This window comes from Lethenteron reissneri, chromosome 17 (genome assembly GCF_015708825.2).
Source record: "Lethenteron reissneri isolate LAM-NWPU_2019-01 chromosome 17, ASM1570882v1, whole genome shotgun sequence".
In the NCBI taxonomy this organism is placed as follows: Eukaryota; Metazoa; Chordata; class Hyperoartia; order Petromyzontiformes; family Petromyzontidae; genus Lethenteron; species Lethenteron reissneri.
Genome location: NC_083795.1, coordinates 11,957,586 through 11,978,716, shown reverse-complemented (window position 1 = coordinate 11,978,716; position 21,131 = coordinate 11,957,586). Strand labels below are relative to the sequence as shown.

General features: G+C 51.7%; 1 protein-coding gene across 1 annotated transcript in view; it reads right to left on the bottom strand.

Moving 5' to 3' along the window:
• Nucleotides 1-21,131, bottom strand: part of LOC133343494 (adhesion G protein-coupled receptor A3-like) — a 106,097-nt gene that overhangs the window by 74,511 nt on the left and 10,455 nt on the right. Inside the window, 1 exon segment of the mRNA XM_061553154.1 lies at nt 800-871. Coding sequence (XP_061409138.1) covers nt 800-871 — 72 coding nt within the window.

Sequence of the window (21,131 nt, the reverse complement as noted above, 5' to 3'; positions counted from 1 at the left end):
GGAATTCCCACCTGTGAATTTTAAATTTCCTGTTTTGAGCCAGATGAAAATCTGCAATTTTCCTAATGGCTTCTTGACGTTGTCATTAAAACCACATCGGGAGAAAACATTCCCCTTGGATGCGAACGGGGATAAGAACTTTGGGGATTTGTGCTCGTTCAAGCTACGCGTGTCACGCTTTAACATCTCCAAACGCGCAGCCCCTTCCCTCCCCCAAGCCTACAATCCAGTCCTGCACGTTCCCAGCATCCGCCAGGCAGAGTCGGGATTCCGATCAGATTGCCGATATCATTCCGCCGGGACAGTGGGAGACGCGGTGAGGCAGCGGTCGCTTAAAAGAACGCAGCACTCGAGGCCGACTCGACGGGAGCAGTGCGAGCAAGATCTGAGTGACTCTGCGCGACGAGAAACGATGGCACGACTTGGTGTGTTCACGCAAGAGCACGAGGGTTGGATGTATGTATGTATGGTGTACGTATGTACGTATGTATGTGGGGAGCGGTCGTGTAGCGGTTAGCGCGCTACTAACCCAGCGACCCGAGTTCGATTCCTCTTCAGGGCAAATACCAGTGACGATTATTTGAACCGGTCCTGGGCCTCCCCTAGGTCGACTCAGCTTCAAATGAGTGCCTGGTGCGGTGTAATAAACATCACTACTCGGTGGCGGTGCTGGCCACCCACCCCCTCGTGTGCCGTGCCGGCCTTCATAGGTGCTCGCTAACAGAACTTGCCCTAACAGGCTGTTAAGGCTATACGGGGGATCTTTGTCTTGGTTGTGTGTGACAAGTCAGGTACTCACAATCTCTCCAAGTAGTTCAGTCCATAGAAGGAGCCGTTCTTCAGCTGAGAAATCCTGTTGTTGCTAAGGATCCTGGAAACGAAAAACAGAGACATCACAAATTTCAAACCGTGTTCAGGAGAGCGATGGGCAGGCCCGCGGCGCGATTAAACATTTCATTAAAAGGGAATTCGATTTTAAAAGCCTCGGCGGCACCGAGTCAGAGAAACCGCACGGATGATCGTGCTGGCAACTCGCAAAGAGAGGTCTCACTCAGCGAGGCGCGGGGAACGGCGATAATTCGACCAAACTCATTGCGATAAAGGCGCGGGCAAGACGGGGGCGAGTAAACAGATAATGGCTTTGCGGAATTTCTGACTGACGAACGCTACTACGGGGGAGATGCTCGATATCAAAACTGGCGTCCTCATGTGTCGCTTTGCAGACACAAACAAAACATAACTGAACAATTGCGAACGTGCCATCGCAATTTTTGCCCAAACTAATTAAATACTTCCAAGGACAATTGCGCGTCGGGCCAAGCGGTTGCACAACGCTTGTCCGTGATTTCCCCCGAACTTGTGTGAATTTCGAAGCTCGCCTCTCTCACAGCGGATAATTCCGCCACCAAGCTGTCAAAGCACAGAGGGGCCGGCAATCGCTGAGAAAATCAAGTAACGGAGCCGTCCCTTCACACGTCCTTAGACAAATAAATCAGGATTCCTCCGGTATCGGCTTTCCGAGGCGACCTGCTTCCCCCCGCGGCTTCTTCAGCTGTCGCCATGAATCACGAGCCGGAGGGGAGGTTCCCCATGGCTCTGAACTTTGTGCCGAGGGGGGGGGGGGGGTGGGAGATAATATCTTGGAACGGGCCCTGGTGGAACGTTTCAAAACCCGTAGGCAAGCGAGAGAGAGAGAGAGAGAAAAAAGAAATGTTGTTTTTAATATTTGTAGCAGACAGGTCAAAGGTCAAAGCGTCTCCCAGCTCGAGCGGAGCACACCGCAGGGCTCATCATCTCTGTCGGGACCCCCCCCCCCACAGCCAGCGGTGGACATTCCACATTCCTATGAACAGATTGTCTCCGCTGTTGACTTTGAACAGAAGTACTCGTTTTAATGACCTCTCCAGAAGTATGATGAGTTGAGTTGATCCCCGACCGCGATTTGAACCCGCAACTTTCAGATTGCCAAGCGAGCGCTCAGATGACCGTGGCCACCTGAACCAACAACATTCGTCAGTCAACGTCACCTTCTTCATCCACTGTTGGATGAATGCCTCCCCCAAGGCTCCGTGACGCGACAATCCATCTAGACGCCTTGCATGCATACGAGCCGATTGCATCGCTCCATCTCTACGGTGGACGGCTGCTTCGGCTACCACCCCGCCGTTTGTAGTTACAACTCGTCCCCTTCCCAGCCATGATACGTCATCCTGCCCGAGCCCACTCTTTTCCTGAGCGTCAACCCTGACAATGTCTATATTCTTGGGTTTTTTCTGTAAAGTCACGTAGGTAAAAATTTAAAGTAATAAAAGTAAAATAAAACAAAATAAAAAGATCACGACGTTGTCTCTAGAACTTGCGTTCGTTCGTTAATTCTCCAATCCACGTGGCCCCCCCCCCCCCCCCCCCCGTCTCTCTCGGGTTTGTTCATTCCAAGCACGGCCACCACCTCTCCACGCTTCTTCCACCCGCACTTTCTTTTTGTTATCCCGGCCGCGTGGCCTTCGGTAAATCTCGGTCACAATTAAAGGCTTCAATCGGCAGGCGCGCCCGACGAGAAAAAAAAGATGCGCGCCGTGACACGACCGCGCATCGGGATCACGCGCGAGCCATCAAACAAAGCACTCGAGGGAGGGAGGGAGGCAGGCGAGGTATGCGATGTGGCCCAGGTGTAACTCGTTATTAATTACAAATTCCAGCACACTCTCTAAGCCGGCTTCTGGCTTCCAGGAACTTTAAATTGGTAATGCGGAACATGCTTTGTCTCAATGACACTGGCCAATGCATCCAGCATTACGCCATCTGGCTGACAGTAATGTTTTTAGTTGGAGGTTTATATATATATTACTACTCATAGTCACTGTCTCATAATGTGCCATCCAAAAACATTTGGTTTCGGTAAAGAGGATATTGTACTTGAGTGAAAAAAGTCATTATTTTGTGAAATTATATTCTCAGTGTAATCCGGAACAGAAGCGAGGGACTGGCATTTGCAGGAAATTAATAACGTAAAATAACGAAACTTTACAACCACTTAATATATATCCACTGAAACGCAGCCACGGTTTACAGGATATTAAAAGGAAGAGCGTTATTGTGTACGACGCAGTGAAAGCCTTCGGGAGGGATCTCTGCCGATCTTTACGAAAGGGGGCATTCACTCGCGGAGCTGGTCTAATAAAACAGCATCTCTGATTGCCGAGATTACAGCGGAACTCGATGAAAACTTTCATGTAACATTTTTTGCGGCTAAGAATTCGCGTTAAAAAAACAACAACCTCCACTAGGCTGGGCGGCGCTCAATCCAAAACAAATCCATGCCATCGCACGGACGTTCCGCTTATTACACGCGACGACGACGACGACGGGGGGTGGGGGGGCACCGGGACGTGCCGAGTGATGGGACGCCGCCACCGACCGACACAATCAGGCGCGGCGCTCGCGCAAAAATCTGGCGGCATTTCAAGCGCTCGTCACGTGGCGTCACGTCACGTCACGTGCCCTCCCCGCGTGTTTGTGACGCCGTCGGCGAGCCGCGTGGCTTTCGCGAAACCGCCCGCGGCCTCGCGCAAGTCCAAGTCTGAACAATGATGTCGCCGTTTGGGCTGTCGTGGCGTCCCCAGATTTTTTCACTTCGATGCCTTTTTTTTTGTAAATCTCACCCGACGATGTTTTTGGAGAAGCCCCGGAAACGCACCGCCCGAAGCAGTGAGCCTCGTGATAAGAGCTGAACAATTCCACGATTCATCATCGTCGTCATTACTGATCCTGATTATACTTATGGGATGTCATCGTGAAGGCGGTTATTTACAGCTTAAAAAATCGTGGCTTTTAATAAGATGAGAGAACGGTTTGACACTCAGGATGAAACTGATTGCACCATCACCATCCCAGCGTGGATGGACACGTCCGTTCATCTGAGTGAGTTTGACGCCGTGGTGTTTTATCGCTAAATGTTGGACTAATTGTGTACAGATGAATTGAGGTCTACATTGGATTGACAGACTATGCCAAAAGGCCGCTTCACTCATGTATACCCAAGACGTTGAAAAGACTGAAATGTAGTCCAACATCACGGCAACATCTCCGGTGCCATCTCTCCCCTCCGCCTCTCCTGCCAAAACGAAAAACTCCAGGCAAAATAAGTCACACTCCGTGTTGTGAACTTTTCCAACACAAACTGTAGCCAAAGTCTTTTTTTTTCGTCCCCACAGAAGCTCTGAAATTGAACAAAGTAACCAGAATGTATCCGGCAAAGCCCCTCCGAGTGTCAAGGCTCACTACTACGCGGCCAATTGACGTGGGGGAAACTCGCGCCCACGAGAGGGTCTTACTCAGCACTGCACGCCTCAACAGACCCTCAGAAAAAATACAAAGTTCCCCCGTATAGCCTTAACAGACTGTTGGGGCAAGTGCTGTTAGCGAGCACCTATTTAAGGCCGACACGGCGCACGAGGGGGTGGGTGGCAAGCGCCACGGTCGGCCGCCTTTGTCTCCCGAGTGGCGATGTTTGCTACACACCGGGCACCCATTTGAGGTTGAGTCGACCTAGGGGATGCCCAGGGACCGGTTCAGATCATTGTCATTGGTGTTGGTGGCCGTGGGCGCGAATCGAACTTGGGTGGGTGGCCAGGTTCGTCGTGTGGCGTGCTAACGGCAGCACCACCGCTCCCCGACACGATTCACGGACACCTGGTGGGGCGTGGCAGCCACCCGCCCCAAGGACTAACCAGGATGAACGCGGCTTTTCTTCCGAGATCCAACGAGACTTGGGCGAGCACTTACGATGATTTGGTCGTGGGCAGAGGAAGCAGGGTAAGAGAGTTCCTCCTAATCCCGGCATTTAATTCCGATTCTTCTCCTTTATCTTCTTCCCGCAGTCAAAGCGTAACAAAGGGGAACTGCTCACCCGGAGCAAGCCTCGTGGTTTATTAATGCCGATTGTTATGCTAAAGCGCTCGTCTTTAGTCGCCCCGCAATGGACATATTGCACATTATCCCGTTAATAATCTCGGCTCAAGTGGGCTCGTGATTTGCCCCCGGCCAACAGAGGCACGCTCCGCTCGCGCGCGCGCGCGCAGACAAAACACGAGGGGGCTTGTTTAACACAACAGCTCCCCGATGCCAGAGTTTGTTTTCGGATTTGGAGGCGAGCGGGCGGCAGCACGGGGCAAGCGTCAGGGCGGCGTGGGGTGGGGGGTGGCGCAACGGTGAATGTGGGTCGCCTGCAAAGTGTGGGCAGAAAGAGTTGCGGTCGTTATCTACGTCGGAGGCGTAGAGGTGCGGCTCTGAAATGTCTTGATCTGCTGGAACGACCTCAACTACAGGGAGTTCTAGAGAACCTCTAAATGGTGATTTGGTGTTTTTGGCCTACTCTTCCACGCTGGCCATGATGTTTTAAAAGAATGGGAGGGGGGGGGGGATGGTGGTGCAGTATCCATGTTTTAATCCACTACACATGACCTGCCGACCAACTCGCCGTGGTGTGCTCGTTGTTACTGTTGGGTGGACAGAGGTGGCCATCATTGCAAGCTGCCCCCCTGGGACATCAAACTGAACTGGCCACCTCAGCATTTTCAAGTCCGGCGCGCTGCTAGCCATGACACCACGGCAGCATACGACACAGCAACAACGAGCCGCTGTTCAACGATCGATTGCTTAGGCCAAATGAATATTTATTCGTTCCCATTGATTGATTTTTTTTGTATTAATTTAAAGCAAAGTATGATATGTTAATTTCTCTTCCCGACCCTTTGCCTCACTGAGAGTCAATATGTCATTCATATAACTTAGACCGCCAACCGCTCATTAACACACACCTCATACAACAGTAGAGAGATCATGGCTGATGGTAACTGCGTCGGTTCTGATAATACTGGTCAACAAAAAAAAAATTATGGCCTGGACTTTAGCAGCTGTTTTAGACTAATTTCAGGGTGCTGATTCCAAATCTGATCTCAGATTTGCTCTATCACATCATTTTTATGCTATCGGCATTGATTTTACCCGAAATTAACTCTGTAACTTATGATTGCAAGTTGTTGCGAGTCAGGGACTGCTTTAGTGTTAAAATATGGTGCTGTATTTTTAGGATAGTGTGTTTATAATATCATTTTATGTAGATATCCACATTTATTTAATATTTTTCTTCTGCAGTTTTTATTGAAAATGCAATATTTGATATCTCAAAAACCTGATGTGATAGACAAAAACTGATGCCAGATTTGGAATCAGCACTCCAAAATTACCTTAAAACCGTTGGAATGCCTTATGCCAGAAAAAGTGTGTAGACCAGTGTAATCGAGCACAGCGGTGAGTGACCAACTCATTACTGAGAGCCGTATTGGACTCGGAGATAGCTTTGTCGGAGCCACGGGGTGTGGGGGAAAATCCTGTCAACGAGCACCTATGAAGGTCGGCACGACGCACGAGAGGGTGATGTGGACAATAACCACGCCCAGCCGTCTTTGTTTCCCCAGCGGTAATGTTTACAGCTACTCATGTAAGGCTGAGTCGACTTAAGGGAGGCCTCGGACCTGTTCAAATCATCGCCACTGTTATTGGTCGTGAGCAGGAATCAAACTCGGGTCACCGGGTTCGTAGCACCGTGGGCTAACCACTACACTACCGTTCCCCAGACATTCACACACTCACACACACATCTTAAGTCACTTGTGCCACTGCAGGAAGCCCTTGCAGTGGCACAAGTGACCGCGAGTGCCTCCAGCACCTGGTTTGTGTGGCTTGCGGGTGACGAAGACATATTTGCGATAGGCCTCGTTTGGACGCGGGCCTTTCATCGCGGGCCGTGGGTCGGTGCTTCCCCTCCGCCCGTGTTCCCGAGACGTTCTCGTCGATGCGTGGCCACGGGAAGCAGAGGCGACGCAAACTTCCCGGCCACGCGCTCCCAGCTTCCTGAGCCGACCCCGTTCGCACGTGGGCGAAACTCGCGCGGCAATTTGTCTTACGTTCGAACAAGCAAAAAAGTCACGAAACAAGGAGTGGGCATGCGTGGGGGACCTCAACTCGCACTTGTCAGTGGAATGTGGCGAAGGAAGCCAAGGGCCTCTCAGAGCCGACAGCTCTCGTTTAGCGAGCGTGAATGTCGACATATCGTAGGGATGCCGACCAATTAATGCAGTTTTTATTCTCGGGGTTGACGTCCCCCCGCACCCCGCCCCACCCCAACCCACCCGCCTCTCTGTCGACAGCGGAGGGTGCGAGCACCGGGGGGTGCAGAGAGACGAGGGCGGCCGTGGGACCCCACACGGCGAAGGGCCCCAGAGAGGCCACCGCAGCCACGCCGGACACTTTTAACCTCTTGCGAGGGTCATGGCCTTGCAAAAACATCCCCTAAATCCTTTTCCCTCCCCCCCCCCCCCCCCCGCCTCCCTCCACCGGAGACCCAGTCCAATACCTGAGAAACACGAACCTCCACAAGGCCACGCGAGGTTTGTTTTTCGAAACCACGGCACTCAAGAACGGGGCGGCTCTTAATGGAAGTGGAGCACTCGGGCCGTGGCGCTTGTTACGTTTGGCACACGACGTCTTCGACGCGGTGATTGACGCAACGACGCGATGAACCTGGCGACGTGAGTTCCACTCCCGGCTGCGGCTAACGTTACAAGTGGCGAGTGATGACCGAGCTGCTCCAGCACCCCACGTCCCACCTCCTCACCACACCTCACCAACCGGCACCGAACAACGCGGCGATGGATGGTCAAACTGCCCCCGCGCGCGTCCAAACGTCTGACACATCCATGCACGCGAAGTAGACGGCTGATGTTGCATCCATTCTCGGCAGTGGCGCCCTGGCTGGTGAACTGCGCGACGAACCCGTTGACCTGAGTTCGATTCCCAGCCGCGGCGAGCGGGTGGTATCTAAACTGTTGAGAGGCGGTGTGGCGAAAGCCTTCATTGAGCAGCGCATTGACAAAGGGTTGTGTGAGTCGCCACACGCACGTACGCGCGCAAGCTGAAAGCGTGGACCTACGGGGAAGAATACGATACGTGCCGAGAAGCGCACGGCCGGGTTCGAAGTGTGAGGTGGGGTGGTGGTGGTGGCGGGGGGGTCACGATCGCGAGGACCTCCGCCGACAGACGCGCGCACAGAGAAACGCCCTCTCGCTCCGCGGTCTAAAGCACGCATCTGCGTGGGGGCAGACAAACGAGGGTTGATTGCGGGTTCCTCTTTTTAATTTTTTTGTTAAAAGATGTATTTTATTTATCTCGGTCGAGGGGCCTTGTTCCGGCAGCGCCTCCACGTCAAGAGACCACCACCACCACCACCACGACCACCACCACCACCACCACCACCACCCCCTGCCCGCCCCACGCCGGCTTGACAGGGGGGGGGGGGCTCCGACGGCGCCGTTGTGCGTGGCCAAGCGCTCGCGGGCCCTTGCGACGTCCACACAGGCGCCATTCACGGCAGCGTGCCCGTGCCCCCCCCCCCCCCGCGTGTGTGTTTAAGAGGGTGACCCTGAATGGGGAGTCGCTGTGGGCAGAGGCGCGCGTGGGTTTCTCATTGGGACTTGCCCTGGCAACGATGCCACGCGCTGCGCCTGGGGGGAGGGGGCGACGCGGATGCCACTCGTGAAGAACTCCTCGGCGGCACGAGCCCACCGGGGGGGGCAGAGGCGTAGCTAGGGGGGGGGGGCAGGGGGGTACATATGTCCCCGGGCGCCAAGGTAAAGGGGCGCCAAAATGAGGCTTACAACGTCACATTATAACTTATTGTGGCGGGCGCGGCAGCCTGAAACTACTGCACAAATCTACACCTCAACCTAAAAGTTGATAAATATTCTGCCACACACAGCCTACATGTCATGTAATTAAATTTTGGTATGTGATTAAACGGGGGGGGGGGGGGGGGGGCGCCAATTTTATAGTTCGTCCCCGGGCGCAAAATATCCTAGCTACGCCACTGGGGGAGGGGGGGGGGGTGAGACGCGGGACGAACGAACGCGCGCTCGGGTGAGCCGAAGCGTTCGGCTTCGGCTCGCTCCTCCGACGTTGAGAGCTCGCTACGTCGCAAGCGTCACGAGGGAGGCGCCCGACGGATTGGGGAGGCTTTCGTCCCGGCAGTGGATTGACCGTGGATGATGATGACGACGACAATGATGATATTCTTTGTCCTGTGCTGCGCTACAAAACCACACCCCTTTAGTTATAAATTGCAGCACAGGCGAAATCAACGAACTTTTTATACGCATTTAAATTTTACGTGATAGATTATATTGGACATCACACCGTCTATGGAACAACAGCGTGATTGATATCTGTTGTAACAAAAATTAACCTGAACAACTAATTTTTTTTTTAACAACCGTCTATCAGACAATGCCAAAAGGCACCCACTTCTCCTCAAACCTCTGACTCTTGAGGTGACAATTTAGATTTTACGAGGCGTTGCGCATTAAAAGGGGCTCTCGCACAAACACTCGTCACCCTCTCGGCAGATGCTCACCTGGTGAACTCAGCCCCCCCCCCTCCCCATCAACAGACACATTACACCCACGCGTCAGGGACATCGTGAGCGCTTCAAGAGTGACTTTCAAAAAAACCCAAATAGTCTCCTACAACGCGAGTGTTATAATAACGGGAATTGGATATAACGCGATGAATGTATTCGGGAACACATTAAAAAGTATATATAACGCGGATGCGAATTGGCTATGACGTGATTGAGTGAACGAACCTACGTCGCTTTAGCATGACAATCGGCTGCCTCGACGTAGCGTCACACGAGGCAGCGGGATGCTGCTGGATGCTTCTAGATGCTGCCCAACGCGCCTCAGTCTTTGTTCAGCCTGCGCACGCAACTCACGCGTTCTCGCGGACTGTGCCTTACCCTGCATTACATATTACAACGCGATTTCTCCACAACGTGGTGTTCTTCGTGAACGCAGCTACCACCGCGTCGTAGGAGAAGAAGAGACTTTATGCCAGGCAGAGAAACCGAGACACCATTGCACGTTGTCAGTAGGCCATTGTTAACATGCGTTCTACAACAAACCCCATTGACTGTGTTGCCACAACAACAACAACAATAATAACAGCAGTAGCAGCACGTGGAGAGAGAGAGAGAGAGAGCGGACGGGAGAGGGTCGACTCCCGTTCCTCGTCAAGAAGTTATTAGGTTTTTATCACGAAAACCGACCATCACCCACGGCCCTGACCATGTTCATTACATTACAACATTGCGTTTTGGTGACTCTTTTCTCCCACGTAATTTTAATTTCTTTTTTTACCCTCGAGTTTGTTGGAAGTAAAAAAAAAATCGATGTTTATGAGTAAGTTTGCTGATGTTTTGTCTCTGTCGTTGGCTCTTTAATTGCGCCTATTTCTGTTTGTTTGACTACCCCCCCCTTCCCGCCCGGTCCAAAAACATTGCAGCCCTATAGACGGGTCGAGGAAGGCGCTGTTAGCGAGCACCTATCCATGCCATCGCCTGGCACGCCCCAGCTGCCTTTGTCTCCCCATTGCAGACGTTAACACACCGCATCAGGTACTACTTTATTTTTTTGGCTGACTCGACCCAGGGGATGCCCTTGGACCGGCTCAGATATTCGTCACCGATGTTGACCACGAGCGGGAAATCGAACTCGGGCCGCCGGGTTTCGAACTTGAGTTTGACCGAGTACACACGCAAACATACTTCACACGGCGCGAGCGTTAGAAAATTAGAAATGTGTAACACCAGCCTTTTCATTCGTGCGATGAAACGAGAGCTCGATACGAGATGTGGAATTACAGCGCACTAGGTATTCACTTTAAGCCGAGTTGACCTCGGTGAGGACGGCATCGGATGGAGTAATCACAGCGAGATTATTCATGCGCATGTTCACGCGGGCCACTGTGAGAGAGGGCGCGCACCACAATGCCGCCGTTCCTCGTGGCTTGTGCACACACTCAGAGAGAAAGATATCCCATAGAGCCGCGCGGACGATTGGGGCAAGTGCTGTTAGCGAGCACCTATTAAGGTCGACACGACAGGACGGGTGGCCAGCACCACGCGCCGGTCGCATCTTGTCTCCCGAATCCGGGAACCGAATTCGGGTCGCCGGGTTTCTGTGCGCAGTGCGCTAGCCACTGCATCGTGAAGGTACACACACACAAAGACACGAGGGTCGGGGTGAACAACCCCACGCCCGGCCGCCTTTATCTCCCTAGTGACGATGTTAACACACCGCACCAGGCACTCATTTGAGGCTGAGTCGTCCTACGGGAGGCTCAGCACCGGTTGTGAATTGAACTCGGGTCGCTGGGTTCGTAGCGCAGTGCGCTAACCCGCTTACTCTGCCGCTCCGCACGCGCGCACAGAGACACCCACACCCCCCACGAGTGCTCTTCCTGTCCGGGTGCGTCGCTCCCCCCGGCGACCTCTCGCTGCCGGCACGCTAACGAGCGAGCGCGCTCCTCCGCACAGATGCGCGCTGCCCCCTTCACCGAGCGACGCCGTTTCCGACGACGAGGATGGCTGCAAGAGCCACTCTGTCCCCAATGACCTCGTTAGAGGGGCCAGGCCAGCCCCCCCTCCACGACCCCCACACCTCCCCCCCCCCGTGCCCCTCTCAGATTTCGTTTCACGCACTTCCTTCGCCATCTCCTAAACAGGATGGGTTTGAGGCCCGCCCCAGAAAAAAAAACATCGCGGAATTTCCATAGGTATCGAGCGAGAGAGAGAGAGAAAAAAACACCACCACCACACACACAAATCGGAAACGGCTCCCGCGGGGTTCCCACGTGCGAGAGCGGCAACGTCGGCGACAAAAACACAGTCGGTGCCACTCGGGACAGTCACGCGACGGGCACGAGCGATTCGAGGCCCGAGGTCGCCACGATATTTTCTTTTTTTACGAAGCGAAAGCGTTCGCGGCTCTTGGTGCCAGCCTGCCATCAGAACCCAAAGCGTGCGACGCCGCGCGGCTGCTTAAGCCGTCACTTGCGCGATGATTATGCAACGCGAGCTCGAGGTCGGCAGCCAGCAGCCGACGAATGATTGTATCCGTCTTATGTTTTTTCTTTTCTTACGCGCGAGGTTCAACGAATGGCAGAGGTTGAGAGCGAGAAGAGGGGAGGAGGAGGGCAGTGGTGATGCCCGCGAGGTGATCACTCATACCACATTCCTGCCGTGCCCGAGATAGCATTTATCTGCAACGTAAACAACGCGGGAGAGACCTGGAGCAGAAGCAAACACTACTGCTCCCTGCAAGGAGATTAGGTCAGGGTTGTCTCGGCAGATTTCTAAATATCGCCGGCACGCTGGTCTTCTTCGAGGTGCACAAACACGAACAGATCCCGGCCCAACACAGCCGCTTGTGTTGTTCAAGAAGGTTCGCGTGTTAACAAAAAAATTGAATGAACAAAAATATAACAACGGCCTTTTGTTTGCGATGATGTGGGACATGTAGCGGTGACATCGGTTTGTGTGAGGGTGCCGGGCGGACGATTGACATCGCGGGATCGTGTAAGGTGACAGTGGCTTGGGTGGGGGGGGGGGGATTCATTCAGCAGTGGATCGACGGTGGCATGAAGACGATGATTAAGGTCGTGAGCGTGGATGAGGAATCGGGTACACCGAGTTGCCGTTTGAGATTTTCGCGGAAGAAGCTGCGCGCTTTTGCATCATTTTAGAGACATGTATTTGGCGATGCTTATTATCAGGCTCGATGGTGTAGTGTGCAGTCTCCAACTATTATTCACTCAAATCTTACTATTTAGGTGCTATGAAGAAGGCACCATCGTCTGAAACGTCGCCTGGTTATTTATATATATTTTTCAATTTTAAGGTCACATGGTGTGGTTATTGATTCATGCGTTGAGGGGTTTTGTTGTTGCTGTATGATTTAAGGATCGTTTGATGGGACTGATAGAATTTTGGGAAAATCTGTACACGGAAGAGGGTCATCTGCCCTGCCCCCTATTAGCACTCCACTCTGCAACGACACTGTGCTGCATTGGATAACGGAATGCTGAGGATCAATATATAGTAATAATTTAATATAGCATCCGACATACCATGAGTGGCATCATTAAAATGCTGTACAATTATTCGTCCTGGTTTAACATTTTATAATTTCAATAAATGTTTAAACTTCAGTATTAAATGATAATGAAGTCCACGTTGACGTTACGAACTGGCGGAACGTGACCCTGATTTTCAATGAGCTCAACAAACTCATTCCGATTCGTTGAACCTTTTTTCAAGTTGGCTTGTTAAAGGAAGCTGCAGCCAAAAAACGAGAACTCTTTTCGCTACACTAATAGACCGTGTGCTCCAGTTGAGTTGTGTATACATTGTTGAACATACAAATTGCATTTTGCAATTGCTGAGGAACCACAGACAAAGCTGAAAGGCAGCAGACAAGGTGAGCCGGTGTCAACAATTAGCCAGGCTCCGCTGTCCTCTAAATTTTCAAAATAATGCATTGTTATTATATCACGCTTTTACCACGCTCAAAGCATCCAACAGTAAAAAAAGTATTCAGTATTCGACATGCTAAAACTCTATTACATGAAGAAGACAAAACACAATGGCAGCAGCATTCAAGGGACGGAATATACAAGGCGAGAGAGGAGAGGAGGGTGATTCAAGCCACATTGCACAGACGAGTTTTTAATTGAGATTTGAATGTGGAGATTGACTCCGCGGATCGATCTGATCTCAATGGGCTGTGTGTTTTCAGACGAAAAAACAAGAGTGTTTATACACGTGGGAGCAGCTGGAGAAAGCCCACGCACACGAGGGGGAAACACTGGATCCCACCTAGAAGGGACAGTCGATATTCGTCCACACTTTTCTGTACCGCATTTTCCTGGCAAGCCAGGGTATGGTACTTTGACACCCAGGGAAAGAAGAGTTTCTAAAAAACAAACGTGTGTGATCCACCAGCCGTCATCTCCACGGTGCTGGATTACAGGCGTGCATAGTAGCCGCCACTAGCCCTTTGCCAACGCGCTGCTGGTTAAAAGCCTCCCCACGCCGTATCGGTGAAGTGTAACCACGCTTCGGCACGCTGGCCAGAGTTGAGCTGGTGAAGCGGTGGTCCAAGACCGGTGCAGGTACCAGCCGCAAGCCAAATCTGGGATCCGAACTCTGGCCACCAGGTTCCCAGGCGCGGGTCGCCTACCGCCGGATCACCACTCCCCCGCTTATGAACAACTCGTGATAATCTTCGTTCTTTATTGTCTACCATGCTTGACTTCAACATCAATTTACAAGAATCGTTCAAGGGAACTGCAAAGTTAGCAACGAAAACAACTGTGACCCACATTTTTGGTAAAACAAAAAAAGCGAAATCCCCTGGGATTCACAAACTCCCCAAAAACAGACAGGCACCTTCTCTCTAAAAGTCACCCTAACCACCTCAGCCACCCAGCCCCCACACCCTTCCGGAAGCCGGAACCCCCCCCCCCCGCCTGCCCCCCCGCCTCCACTCCACCTCCCCCAGCTGGTGGAACTCTGCCAACACCAAATCACAGCCACGGGGGGACGTTAGGTGAATACGTTCCAGCTTTCCGGCCAACTTCCCACTGAGCGGAGTGAGCGGCGCGCGTTTGTGGCGCCTCGTGCAGCCCACTCGTGTTGGTTGTAAGCGGCTACTGGACAGAGCGAATGACGTGAACAACATCACCGAGTCGACTTTATATATACAACAACAATACATATACAGGTTTGGTCCTTGCTATGTGTGGCACGCATGGTTGGCACAATACAAGATGCTCTGAGCAGGGAGCGTTTCAAAGTACGCACGGACATGTACCTACGTCATCGCCGTATTATGGTGACGCGTCTCGTGGTGCCACTGCAGCGGCAAGGAATGGGTGGAATTCGAGAACAGGGAGGTCAGCACGACCTTTCGAGCATTTTCTGTCTACCCAAAAAACCTTTGACCACTTCTCACGTGAACATAAATACAGACATATAAAACACACTTGCGTGCAGTCCGTGCATAATTCTATAAGATTAAAAAAAAAATGTTAGACCTTTTTTTCTTCTGCACATTACCCCAAGAACGTTAAGTTTTCTCAAGAAATGTTTCACAGCAGTTCAACGTTCATTCCAATATGTCATTGATGAGAAAAAAACGATCAGAACGGAAATATTAATGCCAGCTGGAATACATTTAATAGCACAAAAATGTGAACATTGCATCGTCTACAGGTGCAAATCCTCTCCACAATATGGAACTCCCAGAGGCATACGACCGAAGCGAACATTGATGATTTAACCATACCGACGAGTCCCAGTGAGGACGAAACCCATCTACAGTTGTGCCTTTATTTGACTGCTGCCTGTTGTTGGGATGGCCGCATTTTCTAAAATCTTTGAGTGGGTGCTCTAAACGACAAAATGCCCAAACGTTCCGTTTCTTTCGAGCTCGTGAACTGGCTAAGGCAAGGCAAAGCTGCACACCTTTGTGTGTTGTGAAATCTAGTTACACCTTCCTGGGGTCCTTCATCTCACCTCTGTACGAAGACGTGGCGCGTGAGGGTAACGCTGAGTTACACGGGTGGTGGTGGTGGTCGTGGTGGTGGTGGTGGTCGTGGTGGTGGTGGTGGTGGTGGTCGTGGTGGTGGCTACGCGCGCCTTTAATCCAGCACTGTGGAACCTCATTTGCCAGTAAACATATGATAATTGGTTTATTACCCTTCTATCTGGCAACAAAACTGACACATTTTTTTACAAGGAGTCATGTTTACATAGACCACAATACCTGCAGTCATAATGCAAACAAAAACATAACTCTGATAATGTGCATTGTCTTTGAGTTGTGTGCCTTTTGGCGTCATCTGGTCTAACCCATGTGAGACTAGGCTCTAAGGAAAGCTGTCTCGGGTGTGGACCAATCAACTTCAATGACAGTGCACATTATCAGAGTTATGTTTTGTGTTTGCATTATGACTGCAGGTATTGTGGTCTATGTAAACATGACTCCTTGTAAAAAATGTGTCAGTTTTGTTGGCAGATAGAAGGGTAAAGAAAACAATTATCACACAAATTGTGATATCAAACTCCCTCCCCGTGGGCGAGGAGGAGGTGCCGTACCCTGGCACGCCAAGAGAAGGCTGTTTTCAGCAAATGTGGACTCCACCTTTTCCATATGTCTGGGCTAGCACGTTGCCCCCTACGAGCCCGTAGGTTTTCTCCGGCTGCTCTGGTTTCTTGCTACACGTAAACACTCATTCATTGGCCGATAACCCCTCGATATCGAGAGGACCGCAAAGCGTGGGCAAGTCGTTGGTAGCGCCAGCTCACTGCCTGGCTGCTGCCTTGCTGCTCGTCTGTGGTTCCTACTCACGCCTCTGGGTCGTCCTCTCTTTCTCTCCGAGAGCGAGTGCGGCTGCGGCGCAGGCGCTATGAGTTGTAACAATTATTAAACGATTCTGTCAACAAACACGCGAATCGTCCGCAGCCCCGCGTTCTGCTCGGGGCCCTGCGCGCGGCGTCGTGCTCCTCGTCAAGTCCGCGCTGGACGGGACTCGACTCTTGGCTGAGTCTTAGAAACTAGCTGGCGCATTCCACGAGTGAGATGGAGCAGAGACGGGAATTGCGCCGCAATAAATATCGTAATAAAAAAAACCCGTAACAACTCGCGAGTCGCCGGTTCCTAGAAACGGTAAAAACACCCAGCGGCTCCGTCGACGTAGTTTTATTTTTAATTTTTTTCGACTGTGCACAGATAAGACCCGCTAAATGGCTCTTCTGAATTATTTAAGAGGCCCGTAATGCATGGCCGTAAATTCCTTAAGGCATGTATTTTACAACAGCACTCGGCTGGTCTGGACGCGGAATGGCACTCCGGGTATGTTCGGCGAGAAGGGCTTCCAGGCAGTCGATATTTTCCAAACTTTTAATCGGAGCCTGCTCAGTGTCGTTTAAGGAGTGCAAGCCAGACATGAAATAGGATGGCACCTCGGAATGCAATGGACAAAGGCTCGTGCGTGCGCACGCGCGCGTGTGTCTGGAAGTCCGCGTAAAGGGCGTGGATGCGAGTGCGTGAGCGTTCGTGCGCGCGCGGCATTTGCATCTCACGCCGGGGAATGCGTGGAGTGCATTCGCGTGTCCGTGCGTGCGTCCGTGCGTCCACGCGTGCGCACCTACGAGCCCCTGTGCGCTTTTGACATCGGAGAGTGCCGGTTACTGGACGTCAAGGTCGACGGGCAAACCGTATGTCACTCGCCAGAAGCACGTGTGCTTTCAAGTTTATTTTCGCAAGCGGAGGTTAGCGGAGCGCCTGTTTTGTATCTGCGCGGGTGCGGCGACGATGAACTGACGGCGAGCGAGATTTAGAAGGGGCGTCAGATGTGCCCTGCACAACGCACGGGTTCCTCGGCCCCGGCGCACGGAGATAGAGACTGCTCAGTGGGGCGGAGGGGGGCGATTTAGTGGCAACGCGCCGCGCGTGAGTGCCGAAGAGACGCGCACCTCCGTGCACTTGGCACCACGGCTGGAAACATTCTCTTATTAATATTTATTTTTATTTTTTGCCGTAGCGTGCTGGGCTCCTGGTCGAGCCACCTTTCCCCGGGCGGTGAAAGGTCTACGTAGCGCAGCGATTCACTTTTGAAGAGTCTTTTCCCGAGGCACTTAAGAAAACATCCCAGCGCCGGTGTTTAAAGTGAGGATGCTGTCGCGATGATCTGGCGCGTCCTGCCCCGTGAAGAGTCGCAGTCGCTGCGCGTGAAGCGAGACGTCACTTCGTTTTATTTGCATTACAAATTTTCGTCCCATATTTCAATCGTTCCATCGGTTGGCATTTTGTGAGAGGAGTGAATTTACATTTGAAACTCTGTCATGAAGCAGTGCCTTAACCCCATGATCTCTGGAAGGTGAAGGCAATGAATTGCTTTTGGAGTTTCGATTTAAAGCTTTCGTGACTGCAGGGATTCATCTTCTTGGTTCTTTCGGTAAAGTCACGTAGAATGGAAATAATAAAATAATAAAAATAAAACATAACAAGCCCAGGACGTATCATTCAGACTCTGTCTTATCGACAGACCTGTTCTTCACCTGAGGACGGCTGCTTGCGTTGTGGCCGAAACGTCGTGAGAATTATTTTATTATGTTTTATTTTTATTATTTTATTATTTCCATTCTACGTGACTTTACCGAAAGAACCAAGAAGATGCTCTTGGAGTCTCTCGAATCGCCTTGTGTCCACACTCGGTGGCACACCATCTCACATTCCCTGCCCGGGGTGTTCATTGCACAGGGCAAAAAACGGCGAATTGTTTTGGTTCCCAGAACAGGACAGGATGAGCCAACCTTAAGAGCGAAACCACATTTAATATCGTTACTGTGTGAAGTTAACGGTGACTGGACTCAAACCGTCAAATCGCCACGCTTGAGAATCCGGTTTAATAACAGGCGGTGACTAAAGCTGGATACCACCCAGGGCTCGCAGCACCACCGGCACACGCACTCTGACAGGCCATCAGCTCCACGAGCGGCTCAGCCGCAGCTCGTTGACGACTCGGACGTATTCTACACCGAGGGTCAGCCATCTCACCGCGCCATGGAACGTTATGAACTAAATGCCAAATCCACAAGGAGACATTCTCAAGGTGTGCAGAGCATACATCGGAATTGTTGGCAACACGTTCAGCTGATATTCTAAACATTGCACGAATTCCAACGCTGGCGGTGGCTTGATGTCACGGTTAATGGGCACAGCCGTATGTCACGGGTGTATCCACGCCGACAGTGGGATGTTGGTACAATACGATACATTGCGGGTACAATTTATTGGGCATCTAAATGCGATCCGCATCTCAAGAAGCCGTACGATAAGGAAGAAGTGTGCCTCGTGGGACCATGGGTTGGCTACGTACGGTGTGAAATAAGTTTAGCATGCATACATACGTGCAGACTACTTTGTAAATGGTCGATCGAGGCCCAAAATGACCATTGCACATTAAACGTAGAATGAGCGAAATAAATAGATAGGAAAATCTCCAGTCTGATATAGTTTCAGTATGAAAGGAAATCTTTGCTCGATAGCACCATTTCGTATTGCACTGTAATGAGTCGTTCAATAGAGAATGGTACCCAGAAGATTGTAAAATTGTCATTGTTCTACAGTACTTCATTAGAATGAATAGCAGGCAATTACAATTCACAAACATGTCCCCCCCCCCCCCCTTGTACGCACCATTAAACATTTCGGAAGAAAAAAATCAGCGGTCCGTTGGGAGGAAGGTGCGTTTCGGGCTAATGTCGTGGCAGCGGCGCAGCTATCATCGGTGCAGACGGTGCAACTGCAACGGTGCCTACAGAGACCACAGGGAGGGCCCGAGGGACAGGCGCTGGGCTACGGAGAGTTTGGGAGATGGGACATGGGGGGTGAGTGGTGGGTGGTGTGGTGAGAGGACTCCATTTAATTCCATGCAACACGGCCCAAGCTCTGCGGTCCTCTCTATATAAAGATCTGTTCAGCTAATTAAGAGTGTTTGTTTATACGTGTGGGAGAAAACTGGAGCGTCCGGAGAAAATCCAAGCGCGCGAGGGAGCAACACTCTATCCCCGTACAGATAGAAACAGATGGCGGTCATAATTGGTGTTTTACCCTTCTATCTGGCAACAAAACTGACACCTTTTTACAAGGAGTCATGTTTGCATAGACCGCAATACCTGCAAGGTGTCAGTTTTGTTGCCAGATAGAAGGGTAAAACACCAATTATCATATTTTTACTGGCAAATGAGGTTCCCATAATGTAGATGGCGGTCAATCAATTTTCTGTGCTGCTTTCTTCTGCCAAGCCAGGGTATACCACCTCCTCGACACCTACGGCAAGGGAGTTTCACCAGATTTGTGCGGTGATTCACCAATCCTCGATGCCTTTACAGGCCATGCGAATAGCCACCACCACCACCTGGCCACAGCACGATCCTCCTGAGGCACGTGGCGGAGAAAGGCACACAAGTGCAGAGAGGAAGAACATTTCGTAATTATGCTGACACGAACAAGAGTGAAGTGGGCATCTGTCAGAGATGAGGCCGCTTTGCTAGTTTGTCTGCGACGATGACGAAACTAAAACAATTCTCAACTCTTTGTTATTTTACTAGGTAAGGCCCACTGAGTTATATAGCCCCCCTTTTTTTAGAAGCGACCGTGCCACAAGTGATAGCTCAACGAAGTGGCTTATCATGTGGAAATTTACAGCAGCCAATCACTCTGAACGCGTGACGTCGATTCTAAACGTGGAGGGGAAACATCGGAGGGGACCCGGAGAAAAATCCGCGCGATCAACGGCAGAGAGACACCGCAAACTCCAAATAAACAGGCGTCAGGGTTGCGATTGAACCCATGACCTCTTCCTGTACACCAAACGAGTAAGTTAACATCTCACCAGCGCGGCGCCCACCGTTGTTGTCATGACGACGGGACAACAACAGTGGGATTCGCGTTTAGCCCACTCGACTCAGCGTCAGGGCAGACGAATCAGCAAAATTGATTTTTCAAGATTTTCCCAAGGTCGCTTTCGCCACTTAACGGGTGGCAAAACGACGCCGCGTCACGGGAGCCAGCGGACGACCCGTGGCTGTCCACGCAACCGGGCTCAGCACGCGAAGTGGTGGAATGAAAGCCGACATCGGGGGATGATATTGCGAGCGAGAGAACAGCGGATTCGCGGCATTCTCCCCGAAATCCGCTTCAAGTTTGTCAGTCGGAGCCAAAGCCGCAAACTGAGCCCGCTGATGACTTAAGCTGACGCAAACGCGACAAGCGTGCTGCCCGCCAGGCTGCTACACCGCCCTCTTTGCTTGCGTTCGATCGCCGTAGCGCCTGCGTGGCAACGATTTTCACGAATTCACCAACAACAAGCACGGTGGCCCTGGATGCACCGCGGAGGTACAGGCCGCATCAGCGGAGCAAGATAATCCACCGGCGGGGTGACGCGGTAGGCATGGGCCCTGCTGCAAGGAAATAAATCAACCCCCCCCCAAAAAAAATTGTCCCAATTTTAATTTTTCTTTCTATTCCCCGGTACCTGTGGACCTCTGGACCCATGGGCCCCATTCCGGTGCACTTGCACCACCTGTAGACTCAACAGCTAAGCCGAGGGCTCCATTTCAGCCGGATCTGCCTGGGTCAACAACCCGGTAAATATTTCCGCAACAC